At 30.6% G+C, this 19,956-nt stretch overlaps 1 protein-coding gene across 2 annotated transcripts in view; it reads left to right on the forward strand.

Annotated features, from left to right (window-relative positions):
- The window catches only part of LOC111684789 (DNA ligase 1), a 126,713-nt gene that overhangs the window by 18,257 nt on the left and 88,500 nt on the right, over positions 1–19,956 (forward strand). The window contains exons 1-2 of one of the 2 annotated variants that reach the window (XM_046949636.1): positions 768–874; positions 968–1,261. In XM_046949636.1, the coding sequence (XP_046805592.1) occupies positions 783–874; positions 968–1,261 (386 nt within the window). In that variant the 5' untranslated portion in view covers positions 768–782. Of the gene's footprint in view, positions 1–767; positions 875–967; positions 1,262–19,956 lie in introns of those variants that run through there. The other variant, XM_046949630.1, reaches the window with a different exon arrangement.

Here is a 19,956-nt window from a genome sequence, read left to right on the forward strand (position 1 = left end):
TGCCGGTATGCCATCTGGTCCAGGAGACTTGCTGATGTTGAGATCAGTTAGAACATTTTACTGATACCCTTTCGTGCTCGGGCAGTGGTTGATCGCTAACCGGCAAACAAAAATTGTTTGCGAATAACTCAGCTAAAAGGTTAGCAATATCAACCGGGTCAGTGAATGTTTGGTCGTCCTTGAAAAGCGTCGGAATTGAAGAACTAGCATTATCCTTTACACTTTTAACGAACGACCAAAAGGTTTTGCTTCCCATACGAGCAGCAAGAACCTTCGCGCGAAGGCGCTGCTCGTGAAGAGCTTTTTGGCCTTAGCACACGAAGACCTCGCCTTTTTGCGCAGCTTATCAATTTGGACGCTTTTATTATTACGCCAAATTCTGAAAGCTTCCTCTTTGGATCTGATTGCATTTTGCACTTCTAATTAAACCAAGACTTTTGCCTAGGCCTAATTGACGATTTTTTTGATGGAATGAATGTTTTCATTCTCAGCATAATTATATTTTTAACCATTTTCGCCATTATTTTCTAGGAAACAAAGTTTCCAATTGAATTGCCTATAGAATTCGTTGAGCTGAGCCCAGCGAGCCTTTTTGTAAATAAAAATTAAAGAGAGCGAAAAGGAGGCGAAGATGGCGCAGAGATCCGAATTTCCGAAAGGTGCAAGAATATCCTGTAGTTTGATTACAAGGTTTACATGGACGGACAGACGGCAGGACTAAATCGACTCAGAAAATGATTCGGAGTTTCCGATTGGTATACTTTAAGGTGGGTATAGGACAAATGTTGTTGTGTGTTACAAACATCGGCACAAACCCTCCCCACAAAAGCGGTTTAGGGTATAAAAAGCCTTCTTGGCCAATAATACATAAATTGTAAGGAAAATAACTATATATAAATATATAACTATAATATCAAAAATATTTTTTTTTAATATTTTATTATTTTATATTTTTTTTAATTTGAAGGAAACCTCCTAATGATGAATCAGGTGTTAATAAAACAGTTAATAATAATGTAGTACCTATCAAACGGCACTCGGAACAAGAATTGGATAATGTTTCGAAAATTGTGAAGTTAGAACCTAAAGTAGATGATGAAACATTAAATAAAAGAAAAGAAGTTCGCACTAAATGTTCTCCAGAGAAGATAATATCAATGAAACTCAATGATGAAAAGGACTCGGCAATAGCAACTGATTATAATCCTGCTAAAGTAAATTATCATCCAATAAAAGATGCATTTTGGAATAAAGGTCAAAAGTAAGTATATCAAAACACATATGCGTAACAATGTTATTATCGAGCATAAAAAACAATCAAAAACAAAAACTCAAAAATCACATCTATTGGCTATCAAAATGTCATGTAATTATATTCCATTTGCACTTTTATTGATCACAAAAATTTGCACGTGAAAAAATTGTTCCTAGTGTGAATAAATTGATCACGATAGCTATTTTCCTTTTTAGCGGAATTAAAATTTCAAGGGATCAAAAATGTCACTTCCATTGGCGATAGCAGTTTATATGTACATAAGGCTAATGCCAAGTCGAAAAGTCGACTTTTTGTTTCAACTATAAAACCCTACTAAGAATTAAAGTCGTATTTATTAAACATGGCCAACAAACAAATAATTATTCGACATGGTATATTGAGAATTCACAAATTTTATTTATTTATTTATTTATTTATTTATTTATTTGCCTATGGAAAAGTTCCTTACAGGCATTTTTAAAAAATAATATAAAAATGGTTTACATAGTTATGAATTTAGCTTAAATAATAAATTATTTTTAATAACATGTGAAGACAATGAGAAATCAATATACAAATAATATTTATTAAATTCATGAGACATCCTCCTTAATGGATCTGCACTTTCATAGTTAGCTCTAAAAAATTGTATTGATATCGGAGAAAAATATCGGGACGAACGTCGAGGAACATTAAACGCGATGTTGTTAATTAGAAAACTGGAACATACATCGGCAGTAATAATTTTGAAAATGAACAAAATATTTAACATTGTTCTGCGGCTTTTGAGTGTTGGGAGTTTAATTAAAGCAAGTCTAGCGGAATACGAAGGCAAATTTAATGGATTAAAATTTAGTCCACGGAGACAAAAAAGCAGGAATTGCTTTTGGACAGATTCAATGGCGTCGGAATATTTTTTGTACAAAGGGTCCCATATAATGGATCCATACTCTAGAATAGGCCTTACCAATGATGTATAAAGTGTTTTTGTAACATAAGGATCATTGAATTCCTTTGACCACCTTTTTATGAAACCAAGTACACCTCTGGCTTTATTAACTGTCATCGTTATATGGGGAATAAAGTTTAGTTTGGAATCAAGTAAAACTCCAAGATCAAGGAAATTATCAACAAGTTCGAGCTCATATCCATCGAAGACATACTTAGCAGGGATAGGACTTTTTCTTGCAAATCGCATGTATTTACATTTTTTTAGGTTTAGTTCCATTAGATTTATGTTACACCACGTAAGAAACGAATTAAGGTCATCTTGAAGATATTTATGATCACACCATTGGCGATAACTAAGGAAAATTTTTACATCATCAGCATACATCAGGATATTGGAAAATCGAATAATTTGAGGCAAGTCATTTATAAACAGCGAAAATAGAAGAGGTCCAAGATGACTTCCTTGTGGAACACCAAAAAGAACATCAATTCTTCTGGAACGGGAGTTTTTAAATATTACGATCTGTTTTCTGTTGGTTAAATATGAATATATCCATTTTATACTCAGATCAGAGAACCCCATTAAATAAAGTTTATTTCTCAAAAGTACATGGTTAACTTTATCAAATGCTTTACTGAAATCAGTATAGATTGCATCAGTCTGTTGCTGTTGAAGAAATCCACGATAAATAACGGTTGAAAGATGAAAAAGATTTGTGGTAGTGGAACACTTCTTTTGAAACCCATGCTGACAAGGAGATATTAAACTTGAAACTTGGAAACATAAGTGGTCGGTAACAATATTCTCAAATAATTTTGGTATTATACTAAGTTTTGCAATACCACGATAATTTGAAACATCTGATTTATTTCCAGATTTATACAAAGGAATTAGGAACGAATCCTTCCGAACATTGGGAAAAGAGCCACATTTTATTGAAGTATTAAATAAATATGCTAGCGGAGTAGCAATAGCGTCTGCACAATTAATTAAAATACTGCTCGGAATATTGTCTGGGCCAGAGTTATAGGAAAACTTGAGTTTTTTTATTTCCATAGAAATGGTACAAATATCAATTAAAGGTAATGATACTAGTTGATTCGCAGTTATTTTAAAGGATAGTTTAATGAATCATTATAAGATGCATCAGAATATGTAGTTGAAAAGAAGTTAGCAAATAAATTACTAATATAAGCCTCATCGCTGGATTCATATTTTTGAAATTTCATGGATAAAGGAAAACAAGAAGTTTTCTTCTTAGAATTAACAAATTTGAAAAATGATTTTGGATTTCGTTTAAAGTTGATCTTCATTGTGTTAAGGTAATTATTATAACATGATTTATTAAGGATATTGTATTCAGCACGGGTAATAGAGTATCTCATATAATCAATGTAAGAACCGGATTGTCTAAATTTTTATAGCATTTATTCTTCCTATTTTTTGCGTAAGCCAGTTGTTTATTGTTCCATGGTGGACCGGATAGATTTTCAGATTTTCGCAAAAAAACACATAAATTGAGGAAATTATTTAGCTTCATATAAAAGGCTTTTAACTTATCATCAACATTTGTATGACAAGAAAATAAGTATTGCCAATTTGTATCGAGTAGTAGTTCATTTAACTTATTATAGTTGGTATGTTTAAATGAAAATACTTTTTCATTTTTGCTGGACGAAGGCGTTGAAAAATTTAGTGGAATGGATGTTCTTAATTCAATTGTTGGATGATAACGATCTTCTGGACATGAATGAGTTTAATAAAACTATTTGACGCATCATTTACGAATATTAAGTCCAATATTTTTGAATATTCGTTACGAATGCCATTAATTTGGAATAGACCCATATCATATAGGATATTAAAAAAATCATCGAAATTAGAATTCTGCCTCGTCTGAATGAGATATCCATCATCTGGTAAGAATTTCCACTCTGTTGAGGGCAGATTGAAGTCTCCAAAGATAAAAAGAGAGTCTCCATCTTTTGAAGAACGAGCTACAGATCTGATAGCATGCTTACCGTATAAAGATTGATGAGAGGAAGGAGGAATATACGAACAAGAAATAAATAATTGATAACCATTAATTTTAATAGAAACGGATATAAATTCAATATCATCATGAGGAGATTCCATGATTACGAGTTCAGATGATAAATTACATGAAACAGCAATTAGGACACCACCTCCTGTAGTATTGTTACCACGATCTCGACGGTAGATATTAAATTTATTGCAAAGAATTTCAGTATTCAGAAAATTTTTATTTAGCCATGTTTCCGTAAATATTAATATTTGTTGATCAATATTGAAACTATTCATATACAACGTTGTTAACTTTGTTCTTAATCCTCGAACATTTTGATAGACGATGGACAAGTAATCATTAATTAGTTTTTTGGAATAAAAGATTCACGCTGTGGAAGAGCAGCAATGGTTTGAGGTCTGGACCTGTAAATATATTCCCGGACCAGAGTATTTATTGGCCAGAAATTCGGATCAAGCAATCTTTCGAAGTGATTCATAGAAACTGTAATCTTAAAAGATGATATTGATCTCGGTTGAGAAAAATTAAATTTTTGTATTGATATGTCAGCATCATTACCAAGTTTATTTTTTATGTAGAAATCAACTGAATCGGAAGTAGTATCGCTTGCTAGACGAGAAATGAATATTGTCTTTTTTGGAGGAATTGCTCGGAGAGGAATAATTTCAGTATTTATCAATTGCGGAGGATTATCAACAATCGGATTAATCACATTAGTAGTTACATTGGCAGAACATAAAACTGCGTCAGCATAACTAAGATGTGAATTATTACTACATAATTCATTAATATTGGATATAGGAACAGTTGGATCAGATGCAGTGTTACACGAAGGTACAGAAACAGAAATATTAGTTAATGGAACGTTTGGATCAGATGCAGTGTTACACGGAGGTGCAGACACAGTTGGTTGATCATCACGTTTTTCCTTGGTTAAGTTTCTTGCCGATTTACGTCGTTTGGGAGAAGATTGCGGAGGAGATTTTAAATTATCTAGAGATTTAAAATCATCAAACAATTTTCCGTATGCGGAAATGCGTTCATTTAATTTAACGGCTTCATCTTGAATTTCGGCGAATTTCTTTTTAGTCTCTTGGAAAAATCGATAATAGTTTACACCAAATTTTCTACAACTTTCACAGCACCAATGTAAACCTTTATTTTTAGAAACAGCTTATGCTACTATCCCTGAAAGTCCACTGCATTTAAAGTGACAACATTCATGGCACAGCCAACAGACCACCATTCTTTCATCTTCACCTTTAATATTACAATTTTTTAATAAACAAGACATTTTTTTTTAAAATTAGTATGTATTATTTTGCACAGTATAGAAACAAGATAAATCAGATGGCAACTTTATCACTTGACAAGCAAACAAAAGTGATGATCAATGTGGATCAAAATTTTGTTTTTATTTAAACAGATTAATGTGGAAAAATTAGTAACGATCCAAATAAATAAATACACTAATAAATAGCAAATTTTTCACTGATTTTATTAAACAAAGTCTCAGATTTTAATTAAGTTTAGTTTGTAAGATAAACTTTAAAAATTCGGAGCGAAATTAATTGCGGCCTTACACTTAGGAAACCAGAGTTTGGCCTTTGAACTCCAAATTATATAGGTTAAGAATGTCTGACTTTAATAAACTTTGCAATATATATTTCATATTATATAATTTTAAATACTTTGTTTAAAATGTGCAACAGTGAAGAATTAATACGTATTTTCTAAAATTTTACAAAAAATGTCATTTTCCCATAGTCCGTAGTGTTCAAATCGCAGATACAGCTTAACTAAAAGAATTATTGATCTATTTTTTCATCGTTTTATTCACTTATCTGTTGTCCACATATCCCCATGAAATTTTCTAAAAAATTTTCCACCAGTGGGAATCGAACATCTAGGCCCGATAGAGGCCTAGGTGTATTTCTTCGGATTTCAAGTGTATACATCCCTCTTTCGAACTAACTAACTAACTAACAAACTAACTTGGCCTCCGGTAGGTTAGTGGTTAGTGTTCTAGTCTGGTAGACCGGAGGAGGTGGGTTCGATTCCCACCCGTGGCACTGGTTAAGGAGCGCACAACAGGCCCGATAGAGGCCTAGGTGTATTTCTTCGGATTTGATGTGCATACATCCTCTGTGCTGTGAGACACAAAATGTTCACCCAATTTTCGTGTGCACATTGTGATTATTTTGCAATAATGTTCAAACTTTATTACTAAATGGCAAAATTTTCGCAAAAACTGAAAAATTCGTTTTTTTCCTCATTGTAAATGCATTTGGAAACTTCAGAGCCGTTGCGGCACCTGTTAACGTTGTTCTATCAGCCTAATTTTTTGCAGGACATAGGTTTACAAGCCATAGAATAATTCCAGAGTGGGGAACGGCCTGTCGGATTCCTTCATACAAGCTTGCAGCACTCTAATATATACATGTATAGTATTGTTCGAAACCATTTCCAAATTGCCCAAAAAAAGTGCTGGCTAATTTGAATATTGTCTAATATTCATCTATTAGTTCAATGAGGCCTAGATTTGAGTTTTTCCGAAAATACAATAGTTTCAAATTATTCTACAATTTTTAAACCTTAAAATTATAATATTTAGATTTTATTTTAGAAGAAAACATAGTTTGTAGTTGATAACAACCTAAAATTAACGTAAAAAGCTTTATCTGAGAAAAAAAATTGTAAAAAAATAAACTATTTTATTTTTAGGTTAAAGAAGGGTCGAACCTACAATAAAATTCTTATATTCTTCAATGGTTTTAAGCTATTTAACGCTTATAAATATGATTTCGTGAATTTTGCCTAAAATTGGTTAATAAACCTAAAATATGTTTTTATGAATACAGCCATTAATGTTTAATTTTATACATTTTGTCCTATATTATAAAAAAGGTACACTTTGAAGAAGGATAAAGTACTTTTTTATATGTTCTCGCTTACTTAATTTTATGTTTTTATGTTCAAAATTCAAAGAAGTATCAAAAAGTACTTACTTAGTTTCATGTTTCTGTGTTTTCAATATTATATAAAATGCAATGGTCCGTAGTAAAATCCCATGGGGTGCGATCGAAAAAAATATATTTATGTTAGAAATATTAAAAATATCTCAAAATTTTTTTATAAATACTAAATTAAACAATTTTTGTTCAATAATCCCACATTTGTTGACTTTTTATACCCTCCACCACCATCAGAGGTGATACAGTTAGTAGTTAGTCGTTCGTGTGTAACAACACATCTTAGACCCAGCAAAGTATATATATTTTGGGTCCTTGTGAAAATCTAAGTCGATGTCCGTCTGTCTGTGTAAAACACGCTCACGTCAAAACTACTCAACCAAATTCACCAAAAAGTATTTGTTGTGTCCCTAAGTAGTTTGGCTTTGAAAATCAGCAAAATTGGTTCTTGACGTAAATGGTTATGAGTAAAAATTTCAGTCTACTTAGAGAAAAATTACTTTTTTTCGTAATTCTTAAGCAGTTTCCTCAGAAATTACGACGATAATTTGATGAATTTTGTCGAACACTATAGCTTTCTACCAGGGATCAAGTATGTTGAAAATCATAACAATTGTTTAACAATTGATAAGGCTGTGTTTGGTCATAGTTCCCATATAAGGTTCACTTCCGAAAATTACTTAAACTTACATATTTCATTAATTTAAAAGCAAATTCGACTTGGATTTTGCTATGAGTGCGCATAAATCATTTTACGAAATTTTTTCGAATCGGTGCTCGTAATCCTGTGTGTCCACTCAGAATACGTACTATCATACTAACTTCAGATATGCTCATTTTGAGGAGATTTTTCGTTTTGCTCTCATCAGGGTCAACTCATAGGATTTTCGTGATTCTTCTCTTTCATTATTAGAAGAGGTCTTATAGGATTCTCTCACCCATATTTTTAGTTCAGACTTTATTGCGACGAATAGTTTTGCGTTTATCAGGTTAACTGCCTCGAGCTATTGCATTCACGCTTTCGTTGCATGCATGCATAAATGCATAAATGTTGGTATGTTAAAATATGTTAGTGTAATAAAAGGAAGCTTCTGGTGAAAGGTATTTAAGATTCGGCAAAGCCGAATATAGCACTCTAACGTTTTGAATTTTATTGTTTCGGTGGTTTATCAGGATGAAGCTATGGCCTGACAATTTATTGTATCGCTTTTATTAAGTAAAGTATTACGTGATTTGTAATTTCTTATTGCATGTATATGTACTGAAATAAAAGATTTTATTTCAGACGGATAATGATCAGCCTTATAATTAAATCCTGAACCACATGTTATAATAAATTTATTAAATTGTAAGCAAAAGTGTTCTTGTTTGAAAGGACTAAAATAATATATTTCAGAAACATAAGTAACCCTTTATTCGTCTTTAATACGTTAATCTAATTAATTATACTCTTCACATTCGTAAGAAGGGTATATATAAGTTTGTCATTCCGTTTGTAATTTCTATAATATAATTTTCCGACCCTATAAAGTATATATATTCTCGATCCTTATAGATAGCGGAGTCGATTAAGCCATGTCCGTCTGTCTGTCTGTCTGTCTGTCTGTCTGTCCGTCTGTTGAAATCAGTTTTTAGAGGACCCCAGATATCGGCGAGATCCGAATCTTCAATAATTCTGTTAGACATGCTTTCGAGAAGATCGCTATTTAAAATCAGCAAAATCGGTCGGTAAATAACAGAGATATGTGCAAAAATCCGAGACAACCTCTGAAAATTTCATCAAAAAATGTCATATTTTTTCATGATTTGTTAAATAAGCAACAACAACACTGTATATTGGATACAGATGTACACGTGTGTGTAGATGTATTTGGTTTTATTCATCTGTGTATTTTTTTTGTATGTTTGGATGCTGTTGGCTTCATTGAGTTATCAGCTATTTTCGAATGCAGTTGTAATACCGCGTAAATTTATTCTCATAATAATTGAAAAAATGTTTATATTCCAACCTTTTAGATAATAATAAAATTTTTGCAATATTTCCATTTCTTTTTCATTGTATTTTTAACTAAAGACGTGAAAAATTTTGTAAAGTTTTGCAGTAATTTATATTGATGGTTTAAATAGATTTTGCGAAAGAAAAATACAATGTCTTCATTTATAGCGGCCCTAACAGCGTTTATCTGAAAAAAATTTTGCTTTCAGATAACTACAGTGCGTAGATATTAGTGTCATATAAAAGCATTATTTTTGCATTATCCGGAGCGCATTAAAATATTATAAGGATAAACAATTTTACGAGCAAAAAGTGATTTAAAAATTTTGCAAAAAAATATTAAAGATTCTTCCAACCTGACTGAGATATTAACTTAGTTCATCTCTAGTTTTTGGACAATTTTTTTCGAAATTTTTTATTAGGAAATTTTTTGTACGTGTTTACCAATTCAACAGCTGATTGCTATTTTTAATGAAAGTTGTATACAACTACCAAAATGTACAATTTATATAGGTATTAATTCAATTTTCATCAAAATAATTTAAATTTATGATCAAAATAGTAATTGTACTTTTAACATTTACTTTACATATTAATGTACATCATAAATATTTTTCATGAAAACTGTTTAAATTGTGGTAATAACATGTTAGAGTGCTATATACGGCTGTGCCGAATCTTAAATACCCTCCACCAGCTACTTCCATGTTATTACTTTTCTAATTGATCAAATATTTGTAGAAATCAGTTTTCTGATGTCTTTAATAGAAAAAATCCCAAAAGTGAAATCTATTACAATTCCAAGATTTATTGAACATTATAAATTTAGTAATTTGCATGTATGCATGTGTTTGAAAGATTTAGAGATTTTCAAAATATAAATACATATATAATTGTGTTTTACACAAAATTTTGTTCAACACAAATTGGCAATGCTCTTTAATGCGCTCTTTGGGGCTGGACCTAGTATAGGAAAAATTGAATTTTTTTTTATATGTATCATTATGTATCAATAGCTTTGTTTGGTAATAAGTAATAAGTAATATGCGTTTAAGAGATTTTAGTAAAACGACTTTGTATGGGAGATATGTCCAATTATGTATAAAAAGACAAAATTTCAGAATTCTGTATCTATAGCATTACTTGGCAAAAAATATTGTAAATCTAAGTGTTTTTCTGGATCTATATATATATATAGAATTTATGTATATAAAAGCAATATTTATGCTAAATGTATGGATATAAATATATGGTTATGCGTTATGTGCATTTTTCTGATTTTCGGAAGGGAATCTTGTATGTGTGTTTTTCTAAAATGGACCTTATATGGGAGCTATGATCAATTATTCACGGATCGGAAAAACATTTCTCAATATTATTTCTCTGTATATGAGCAACACTTTTTATGGATATCTTAATTTAGTAATGAGTTATGTGCGTTTAACTGATTTTCGGGAGGGAACCTTGTATGGGAGCTATGACCAATTATGGACCGATCCAAAGAAACTTTCATGGTTATATTTCTGTATATAAGATGAATACTTGTACCAAATTTTATATCGATATCTTAATTTAGTAATGAGTTGTGCGCGTTTAAGTGATTTTCGGGAGGGGACTTTGTATGGGAGCTATGGCCAATTGTGGGCTGATGGAAAATTTTTTTCCTTGATATGAATTGTATTGACATGAGACTTTAAATTGTAAAATTTTGTGAAGATATCGATATTGTAACGGAAGTTATTAACAATAAACACATTTTCCGGGAATATGTACATTTGTATGGGAGGTATATGAAATTATTTTTCCGATTTTTAACAACGTTGATTCTGGCACCATTAGATGTATCTCTGATAAAATTCATCAATTTATCTGCAGTAGTTTTTGTAAAAAGTACAAATAAATATGTAAAAAATCGCCATTTTTTCGAGGTTGTCTTAAATTTTTACTCATAACTCTGAAAATATTTCACCGATCTTGCTGATTTTCAATACCAAACTGCTTAGAATAACAATGAATATTTTGAGTGAATTTTGTGGAGTTCCATTGCTTCGTTTTAACATGAGCGTGTTTTATACAGAATGACGGACATATCTAGATCGACTCAGAATTTCATAAGGATCAAGAATATATATACATTGTTGGGTCTTAGATGAATATTTCTTAGTGTTACAAACGGAATGTCAAACTAATATATATCCACCACTGATGGTGGTGGAGGGTATACAAATATAAAGCATTTACTAATATTTAAACTCTGCTTCAAGCAATCAGTCTTATATATATGATTTTTATATCCTTCGCCTTCGTGAGAAGGGTATATATAAGTTTGTCATTCCGTTTGTAATTTCAATAATATAATTTTCCGACCCTATAAAGTATATATATTCTGGATCCTTATAGATAGCGGAGTCGATGAAGCCATGTCCGTCTGTCTGTCTGTTCAGTTTTTAGAGGACCCCAGATATCGGCGAGATCCGAATCTTCAATAATTCTATTAGACATGCTTTCGAGAAGATCGCTATTTAAAATCAGCAAAATCGGTCAGTAAATAACGAAGATATGAGCAAAAATCTGAGACAACCAATGAAAATTTCATCAAAAATTGTTTAAAAGCAACAACAATACTGTATATAGAAAAAGTTGTACACGTGTGTGTAGATGTGTATTTTTTTGTATGTTTGGAATCCAAACATACCAAAAAATACACAGCAAAAAAATATGATTTGCATTTTTTGTTAAAATAAAATAATTTTCCCTTTTGTTTTGCAAATATATTTTTTAATGAATAGAAAAAAGTATTTAAAACGTTTTCAATTATATGAGAGTAGATTGTGAGTTATTGTAAAATAATTTTTATGCGAATAATGTAAATTTGAAATTTAAAACTAACACAAATTTTTTCCAAGTGCTTTTTAAAACAATTTTTTTTACGATAAACAAAAATAAAATCTACGTCTCGTCAATGTTTACCAGCAATGAATACGAAAGTGTTGTTGTTTTACTCTTGCTTGTATACTTAAGAACAATAACAACGTATTGCTAGCGTTAAGCGCATATAAGTGTATAGAAAACACACTTGTTCAATTCACAATCAAGTTATATTGTACCTACTAAAGTTTAGTAACAGTGATTGTGAACAGATCTTTGCAGCAAGTCATAAGTTTATGTTCACAATGAAAAAAACAATCAAAACAAACAATGTCAAAAGATAAAAAATCAAATAATATTAAACTTATTAGGCGAGCAAAATACACAAAATTAATTTCTTTTTATTTAAAATTATATTATTTTCATTATTCCACATTTTAAAACTAATAAATAAACAGTTTTAATAAAATTTTATTTTTGTTTTTTTCATTTCATCTACTACTCTATTTATATTTTTTAATGTTATTGATTAAACATTTCATAATTATATTTTATTGATTTAGACTTGTTGTAGAAATCTAAACTAATTTTTATACCCACCATCAAAAAAGATGGGGGGTATATTGTTTTTGTCATTCCGTTTGTAACACATTGAAATATTTGTCTAAGACCCATAAAAGTATATATATTCTGGGTCCTTATTAGATTCTAAGACGATCTAGCCATGTCCGTCCGTCTGTCCGTCTGTCTGTCTGTTGAAAACACGATAGAGTCCAAACGGAAGTAGCTAGCGAGCTGAAATTTTGCACAGATACTTATAGTTGATCCAGTTTGTTTGGTATTGAAAATGGGCAATATCGGTCCACGATTTCGCCTAGCCCCCATATAAGGCATCCTTTAGAAAATGACATTATCGCCAATAACTGACTAACAAAAGCATCAATAGCGCTGTAATTGGGCACAAACATGTTTTATGGGGACATACATCTTTTCATAGAATTTCATTTCAACAAAGTACCCTTCAGAAAATGACTTTATCGTTCACAACTGACTAACAGAAGCATCAATAGCGGTGTAATTCGGCACAAACATGTTTTACGGGAACATAAATCTCTTCGTAGAATTTTATAAGGATCGGTCCATAATTGACCCTAACCCCCATATAAAGTCCCCTTCAGAAAATGACTTTATCGCCAATAACTGGCTAAGAGAAGCATCAATAGCAGTGAAATTCGACACAAACATGTTTTATAGGGACATAAATCTGTTCATAGAATTTCATAAGGATCGGTCCATAATTGACCCTACCCCCATACAAAGTACCCTTCAGAAAATGACTTTATCGCTCACAACTGACTAACAGAAGCATCAATAGCGGTGTAATTCGGCACAAACATGTTTTATGGGGACATAAATCTTTTCGTAGAATTTTATAAGGATCGGTTCATAATTGACCCTACCCCCCATATAAAGACCCCTTCAGAAAATGACTTTGTCGCTCATAACTGGCTAAGAGAAGCATCAATAGCGGTGAAATTCGGCACAAACATGTTTTATAGGGACATAAATCTGTTCATAGAATTTCATAAGGATCGGTCCATAATTGAGCCTACCCCCATACAAAGTACCCTTCAGAAAATGACTTTATCGCTCACAACTGACTAACAGAAGCATCAATAGCGGTGTAATTCGGCACAAACATGTTTTATGGGGACTTAAATCTTTTCGTAGAATTTAATAAGGATCGGTTCATAATTGACCCTACCCCCCATATAAAGACCCCTTCAGAAAATGACTTTGTCGCTCATAACTGGCTAAGAGAAGCATCAATAGCGGTGAAATTCGGCACAAACATGTTTTATGGTCTCATAAATCTCTTTGTAGAATTTTATAAGGATAATTGACCCTATACATAATTGACCCTATCCCACCTATAAGGTACCTTTCAGAAAACGACTTTAATGCTCATATCTACCTTAAGAAGCATATATATAACAATAATATTCGACATATAAAAGTTTTATGGGAACTAAAATCATTTTCTTAAATGAGTCCATTATTATATGATGAGTCCGTTATTATGTAACCCCCTAATAATGTGCCCTTTAGACAACGAATTCAACGCTCATTACTACAAAATTCTACATATAAAAGTTTCATGCGAGCCAAAATCTCCCTATCAAATTTTATAAGGATCGATCCTTATAGAAAGTAAGAATATCGGTTCACGTTTTCTCCTATCCCTATTAAAATGCCCCCTTCAGAAATTAACTTTATCGCTAAGAGATGTATGCTCATATCTGCTCATAACATATCTGCTCATAACATATATATAAAGCAATAAAATTCGACATAAAAAAGTTTTATAGGAAATAAAATCATTTTCATAAATTTAATGAAAATGGATTTATAATTGACCTTACCAAGGTCTTCTTCTGAAAATGACTTTAAGACTTATTACTGACCCAAAAATGTAAGTACATCAGTAAAATTCTACATAAACATGAATGATTTGATGGTGGGTATATAAGATTCGGCATGGCCGAATATAACACTCTTACTTGTTTATATCGAAATTGCCTCATTATTATCCTTTAAACATTTTAAGGCAAATTACATCACATTTTCACCCAATGAGGATATGATTTTTGCAAATCGCAATTAAAAATAACTTTACACTTTTGCTTTTAACAATAACACAATAAATTCCAAAAATAATTTGAAACCCCAATGAAATTAACCGGAAATATCAATATGCAAAATACTTTATTGACATGCAAATTTTGATGAAAAATAATAAAATGCAACAACAAATGCACCAAAATTTGTATTTTAATATTTCCCATTTTACACAATCTTTTTTTTTTTAATTGGAAAACATATATTTACTTTTTACCTGTTTGTTCGAATTTTATTTATAAACAAAAAACAAAATTCTCTGAATAAAAGGTAGGCAAAAAATTAGTTATTAAATTTTAGCTATTAATTTTGCCATCCTGTTACAAATTTCTAAAATACCTATAATTTCCTTCATTATTGATAATTTCATAGACACTACTAGTGCATTACACCTTATTGTTATTTTTTCTTGCTTTATATTGAATTTATTTCATATCATCCTGTTACAAACAATATGTTTAAATATATCCTGTAAAAACAATTTTTTACGTACATATTTCAATATATTTTTACATTCATATGATCCTCTAAGTATTTATATAATTTTTTCTAATTACCTTACCTTTTACAATCAATACAAATACATACATTTTAATAGCCCACATAAAAATTACATATAAATTTAATAAATACATACATTCAATAATTCAATTCAAAAATTGTCTAATTAAAATTTGGTTATTTCATGTATACATTCCATTCATGTATACCTTTTACAATCAATACAAATACATAAATTTTAATACTCCACATAAAAATTACATATAAATTTAATAAATACATACATTCAATAATTCAATTCAAAAATTGTCTAATTAAAATTTGATTATTTCATGTATACATTTTTCCCATAATATACATAAAACAAACATAAATATAAACGTTTTCAATTATTTTCTAAATAAAATTTGGTTATATCTTGCATACATTTTTCACATTTTATAATTTTTCAAGTTCAACATGAAATGTTAAAATTTAGACCATAAGTCATTTCCTATAGTAAATAAAATTTTAGTTTGATAGTAAAAATATTGTATCCTGATAGTCGCGACTATCGTTTTGTTTCGTGTTTTCGTCGGCACATATATGATCTGCTTGCGTACTTTTTATGTTTGTATATTACTGCTTGCATGGCTGCAATATTGTTGACTTTGAATAATTTGTGTAGGAAAATATTTTAATATTATAGGCAAGCCATATAAAATATTTGTGGGAATTATAAATATGTTAGCGAGTTGCTGCGTAATATATTCTATGTGAAAACATTTTAATATAATTTACCTCATACTTTAACTTCACCTTTCACAAATATAAAAAATATTAGTATTTCACTTTGATAATCACACAAAAACTAATATAAAATTTATTCAATTCATGGTAAGAATAATTAAATAAAAATAGTTTTGCCGAAATGCAAAATTTTAACTACTGGTTAATAAATTTTCAAGATTCTCCAATTATAATTAAATGATGAACTTAAGGTCACCTTATTACCAATCGAAAATTTTCAGAAATGTCTATATATTTATATATTATTATAATGTTATTAGTATTAATGTGTGTAACATATTATTAATATCAACATTAAGGTAGTAAATAATTCAAAATCAAAATGTAAGATATTCGAAATGCTGATGTTAATAATATAATAGTATTTTAAACTAATATTAATGACACATATTTCATTTTCATTAATTATTTTATGAAATTATCATTAATAATAGTTAATAATTTATTGTAGTCTTTTCTTTTGTATTTTTTTAAGTATATAAGTATATAAACAATGAAACTTACATTATCCAGTATCCCTCGAAGTCGACAGGCGCCAGTGGACTAAGATGAGATCTGCTACAAATTTTCATTTTCCTTTTCGTATTTATAATTATGATAGTGAATGGAAAGTTTATATGGGTGTAATTTTGAATTTACATATTATAAACAATATTTTTTTTTCTTTTTAAATAAAAAAAGGTGACCAAATTTTCAACAGAAATTTAACAAAATAATATTTACAAAAATGACAAAGAAATTTAGTATTAATTAACAACAAAAAAATATGAATTTTAAACAATTTAACGCAAACTTCAATTATAAAAAGATATGGTCACTCTAATAGATGACAATAAAAAATTTAAATTATTTTCAGCAACCAATTTAATATGTTGAAATTTACAAATTATGTGGTTGAAGTGTTTGTCCAACGTTTTAAAGATTCCAAGATTATGCTTTTAAAATTTCTTCAGTATATTGACTATATGCCATCAATTTGGATTTCCTTTGATCAAATGTTCGCTTCGATAATACAAGGCCATTTGACTTAGATAAAATTTTGTCATTGGATTTTCCCCAAATCGTACTCAATTTTCCAAGGAGACTATTCCAAACCTCCAGAGCACCGAGGAATTTTTCTCGTGGATTCAAAAATCAGATCTTCAATTTTTGCTGGGCAATATACATCGCAATAATCTTTCCTTTCTCAGAGAAATCAGGACTAAAACAATTTCCAAAATTAAATTGTGTTCTTTTTCTTCCGTTATTTCATTTTTTTCTTTGATTCACCAATTAAAATTTCAAATTTTTATTTCAACAAAATTGTGTCTTATCCCTTCAACAAAAATTTTTCTTCTTTTCTTTTTTCAAATTGTTTTACAAATAAAAAAAATATCATAAAAATCAATTTAACTCAATCAATAACAAAAAAATTTTCAGAAAGTAGAATTTTACACAAAAACATACGAATCAAAAACTTAATAAAATATAAATACAGGAATTTGGAAGTCGCTATCACATATGCGCGTTTAACTGATTTGTAAAATTTAGTGAAGATATCGACATTGTAATGGAAGTTATTAACAATAAACAAATTTTCCAGGAATATGTACATTTGTATGGGAGGTATATGAAATTATGAACCGATTTTTTCGATTTTTAACAATGTTGATTCTGGCAACAATAGATGTATCTCTGATAAAATTCATCAATTTATCTGCAGTAGTTTTTGTAAAAAGTACAAATAAATATGTGAAAAATCGCCATTTTTCGAGGTTGTCTTAGATTTTTACTCTGAAACTATTTCACCGATCTTGCTGATTTTCAATACCAAACTGCTTAGGATAACAATGAATATTTTGAGGGAATTTTGTGGAGTTCCATTGCTTCGTTTTAACGTGAGCGTGTTTTATACAGACAGACAGACGTACATATCTAGATCGACTCAGATTTTCATAAGGATCAAGAATATATATACTTTGTTGATGGTTTGCTGATGGTGGTGGAGGGTATAAAAAGCAAAATTCCCGTTTAATTACTTTTGTATTAAGATCTATATAAATACAACATTTCATAAAAAATTAGTATTTCTAAAAAAATATTTCCATTTTTAGGTTAGGTTGATAGGAGTATGTAAACTAAATCAAATCCTAAGAAATACATTTAGGCCACTATTAGGCCTGTTGTGCGCTCCTTATCATGAAAACAAGTAAGAGTGCTATATTCGGCTGTGCCGAATCTTATATACCCTTCACCATAGTATTTTAAACATATTAGTTTTATAAATTTTTTCCCGACTACATTATTATTACACCAAAAGCAAAACAAAATGAACAACAACAACGCTAAACGAAATAAAAAACAAAATACGCAAGGCATCAAAACCAACAGACATCTAACTAAACATACATAACGAAAAACACAGAAAAACAAAAACAAAATAAACAACGCAACAAAACCAACCCACATCCAAATATACGAAGAGAATTCACAAAACAAAACACACAGCTGAATAAAACCATATACATACATCTACACACATGTGTACATCGTTTTCTAATATACAGTGTTGTTGTTGCTTATTTAACAAAGCATGAAAAAAATATGACATTTTTGATTTTGCTGATTTTAAATAGCGATCTTCTCGAAAGCATGTCTAACAGAATTATTGAAGATTCGGATCTCGCCGATATCTGGGGTCCTCTAAAAACTGATTTCAACAGACAGACGGACATGGCTTAATCGACTCCGCTATAAGGATCCAGAATATATATACAGAATACGTACTATCATACTAACTTCAGACTTGATATTTTGAGTAGATTTTTCGTCTAGCTCTCATCAGGGTCACCCCATAGGATTTTCGTGGTTCTACCCACTGTTTCATTATTCATTATTCCAAGGGATTCTCTCAACTATATTTTTAGTTCAGCTTTTGTTGCGTTGAATTGTTTTGCGTTTGTCAGGTTAACTGCCTCGAGCACCCTTCTCTTTTAAAGTATTACATTCATCCTTTCGTTACCGACTACTGCCGAGTGGGCTGGTACCCGTATGATGTGAACCTTACCTCTAGGAGAGAATTCAGTTAAAGCTTTCTTACAATCCAATACAGTCTTAGATTTAGTTGTAGTATATTTATGCTTCTGGAGCCATCCGTGTAACATCGGATTCCTACTGGTATTTGCTCTTATGTTCCGCTTGAACAAGACATTCTATCTGGGATCAACGTTTCAAAGTTTCCGACATATTCTGTGTCTGGTATACGATCAGGCACGTCCGATGATTGTGTATAACCTTCCTCATATCTTAAATATGTTTCAATGGGTGGAATATCTAGCAACGTTTCCATAGTCTTATTTGAAGAAGTGCATATGGCACCACTTATACCACCCTGAACTCCCTGTAGTAGTTTGATATTGTACTTTTAGTCTAAAGCAGTCTACCAGATTATTGAAGCATAAGCTAGAATTCGTCTAATTACACTTTTATAAAGCCAATTTGTCACAGTAATACTAAGATCCCATTTCATTCCTATAGTTCTCCTTCATATCGCTCAGAACCGATGTGCCGTGTTGATCCTATCCTCTATGTGCTGTTTCCATTTTAATTTTTGGTCGAGGACTACAGCTAAGTACTTAACTTTGTCTGTCACTGGTATCTTCTTGCCCAGGAAGCAAGGTTCGGTTGAACCCAGCTTAATGCCGTATTCAGAGCCTCCTCAGCTCTTCTGCACTAGTAATTTGGACCCGTTCTCTTTAAAGTATATAGTTTTCTATTAAAGGATGCACCTATATAGCGGACAACTTCGTTTAATGCGGTTTCCACCGATCGCCGCTTTACATAAGCAAGCTGCTTAAATTTTAGGTCTTTGTCGGGTATACTGCTTTTAACCATACTATCGACTATCCGTCGATTAGG

Source organism: Lucilia cuprina, chromosome 2 (assembly GCF_022045245.1).
Source record: "Lucilia cuprina isolate Lc7/37 chromosome 2, ASM2204524v1, whole genome shotgun sequence".
Lineage (NCBI taxonomy): Eukaryota > Metazoa > Arthropoda > Insecta > Diptera > Calliphoridae > Lucilia > Lucilia cuprina.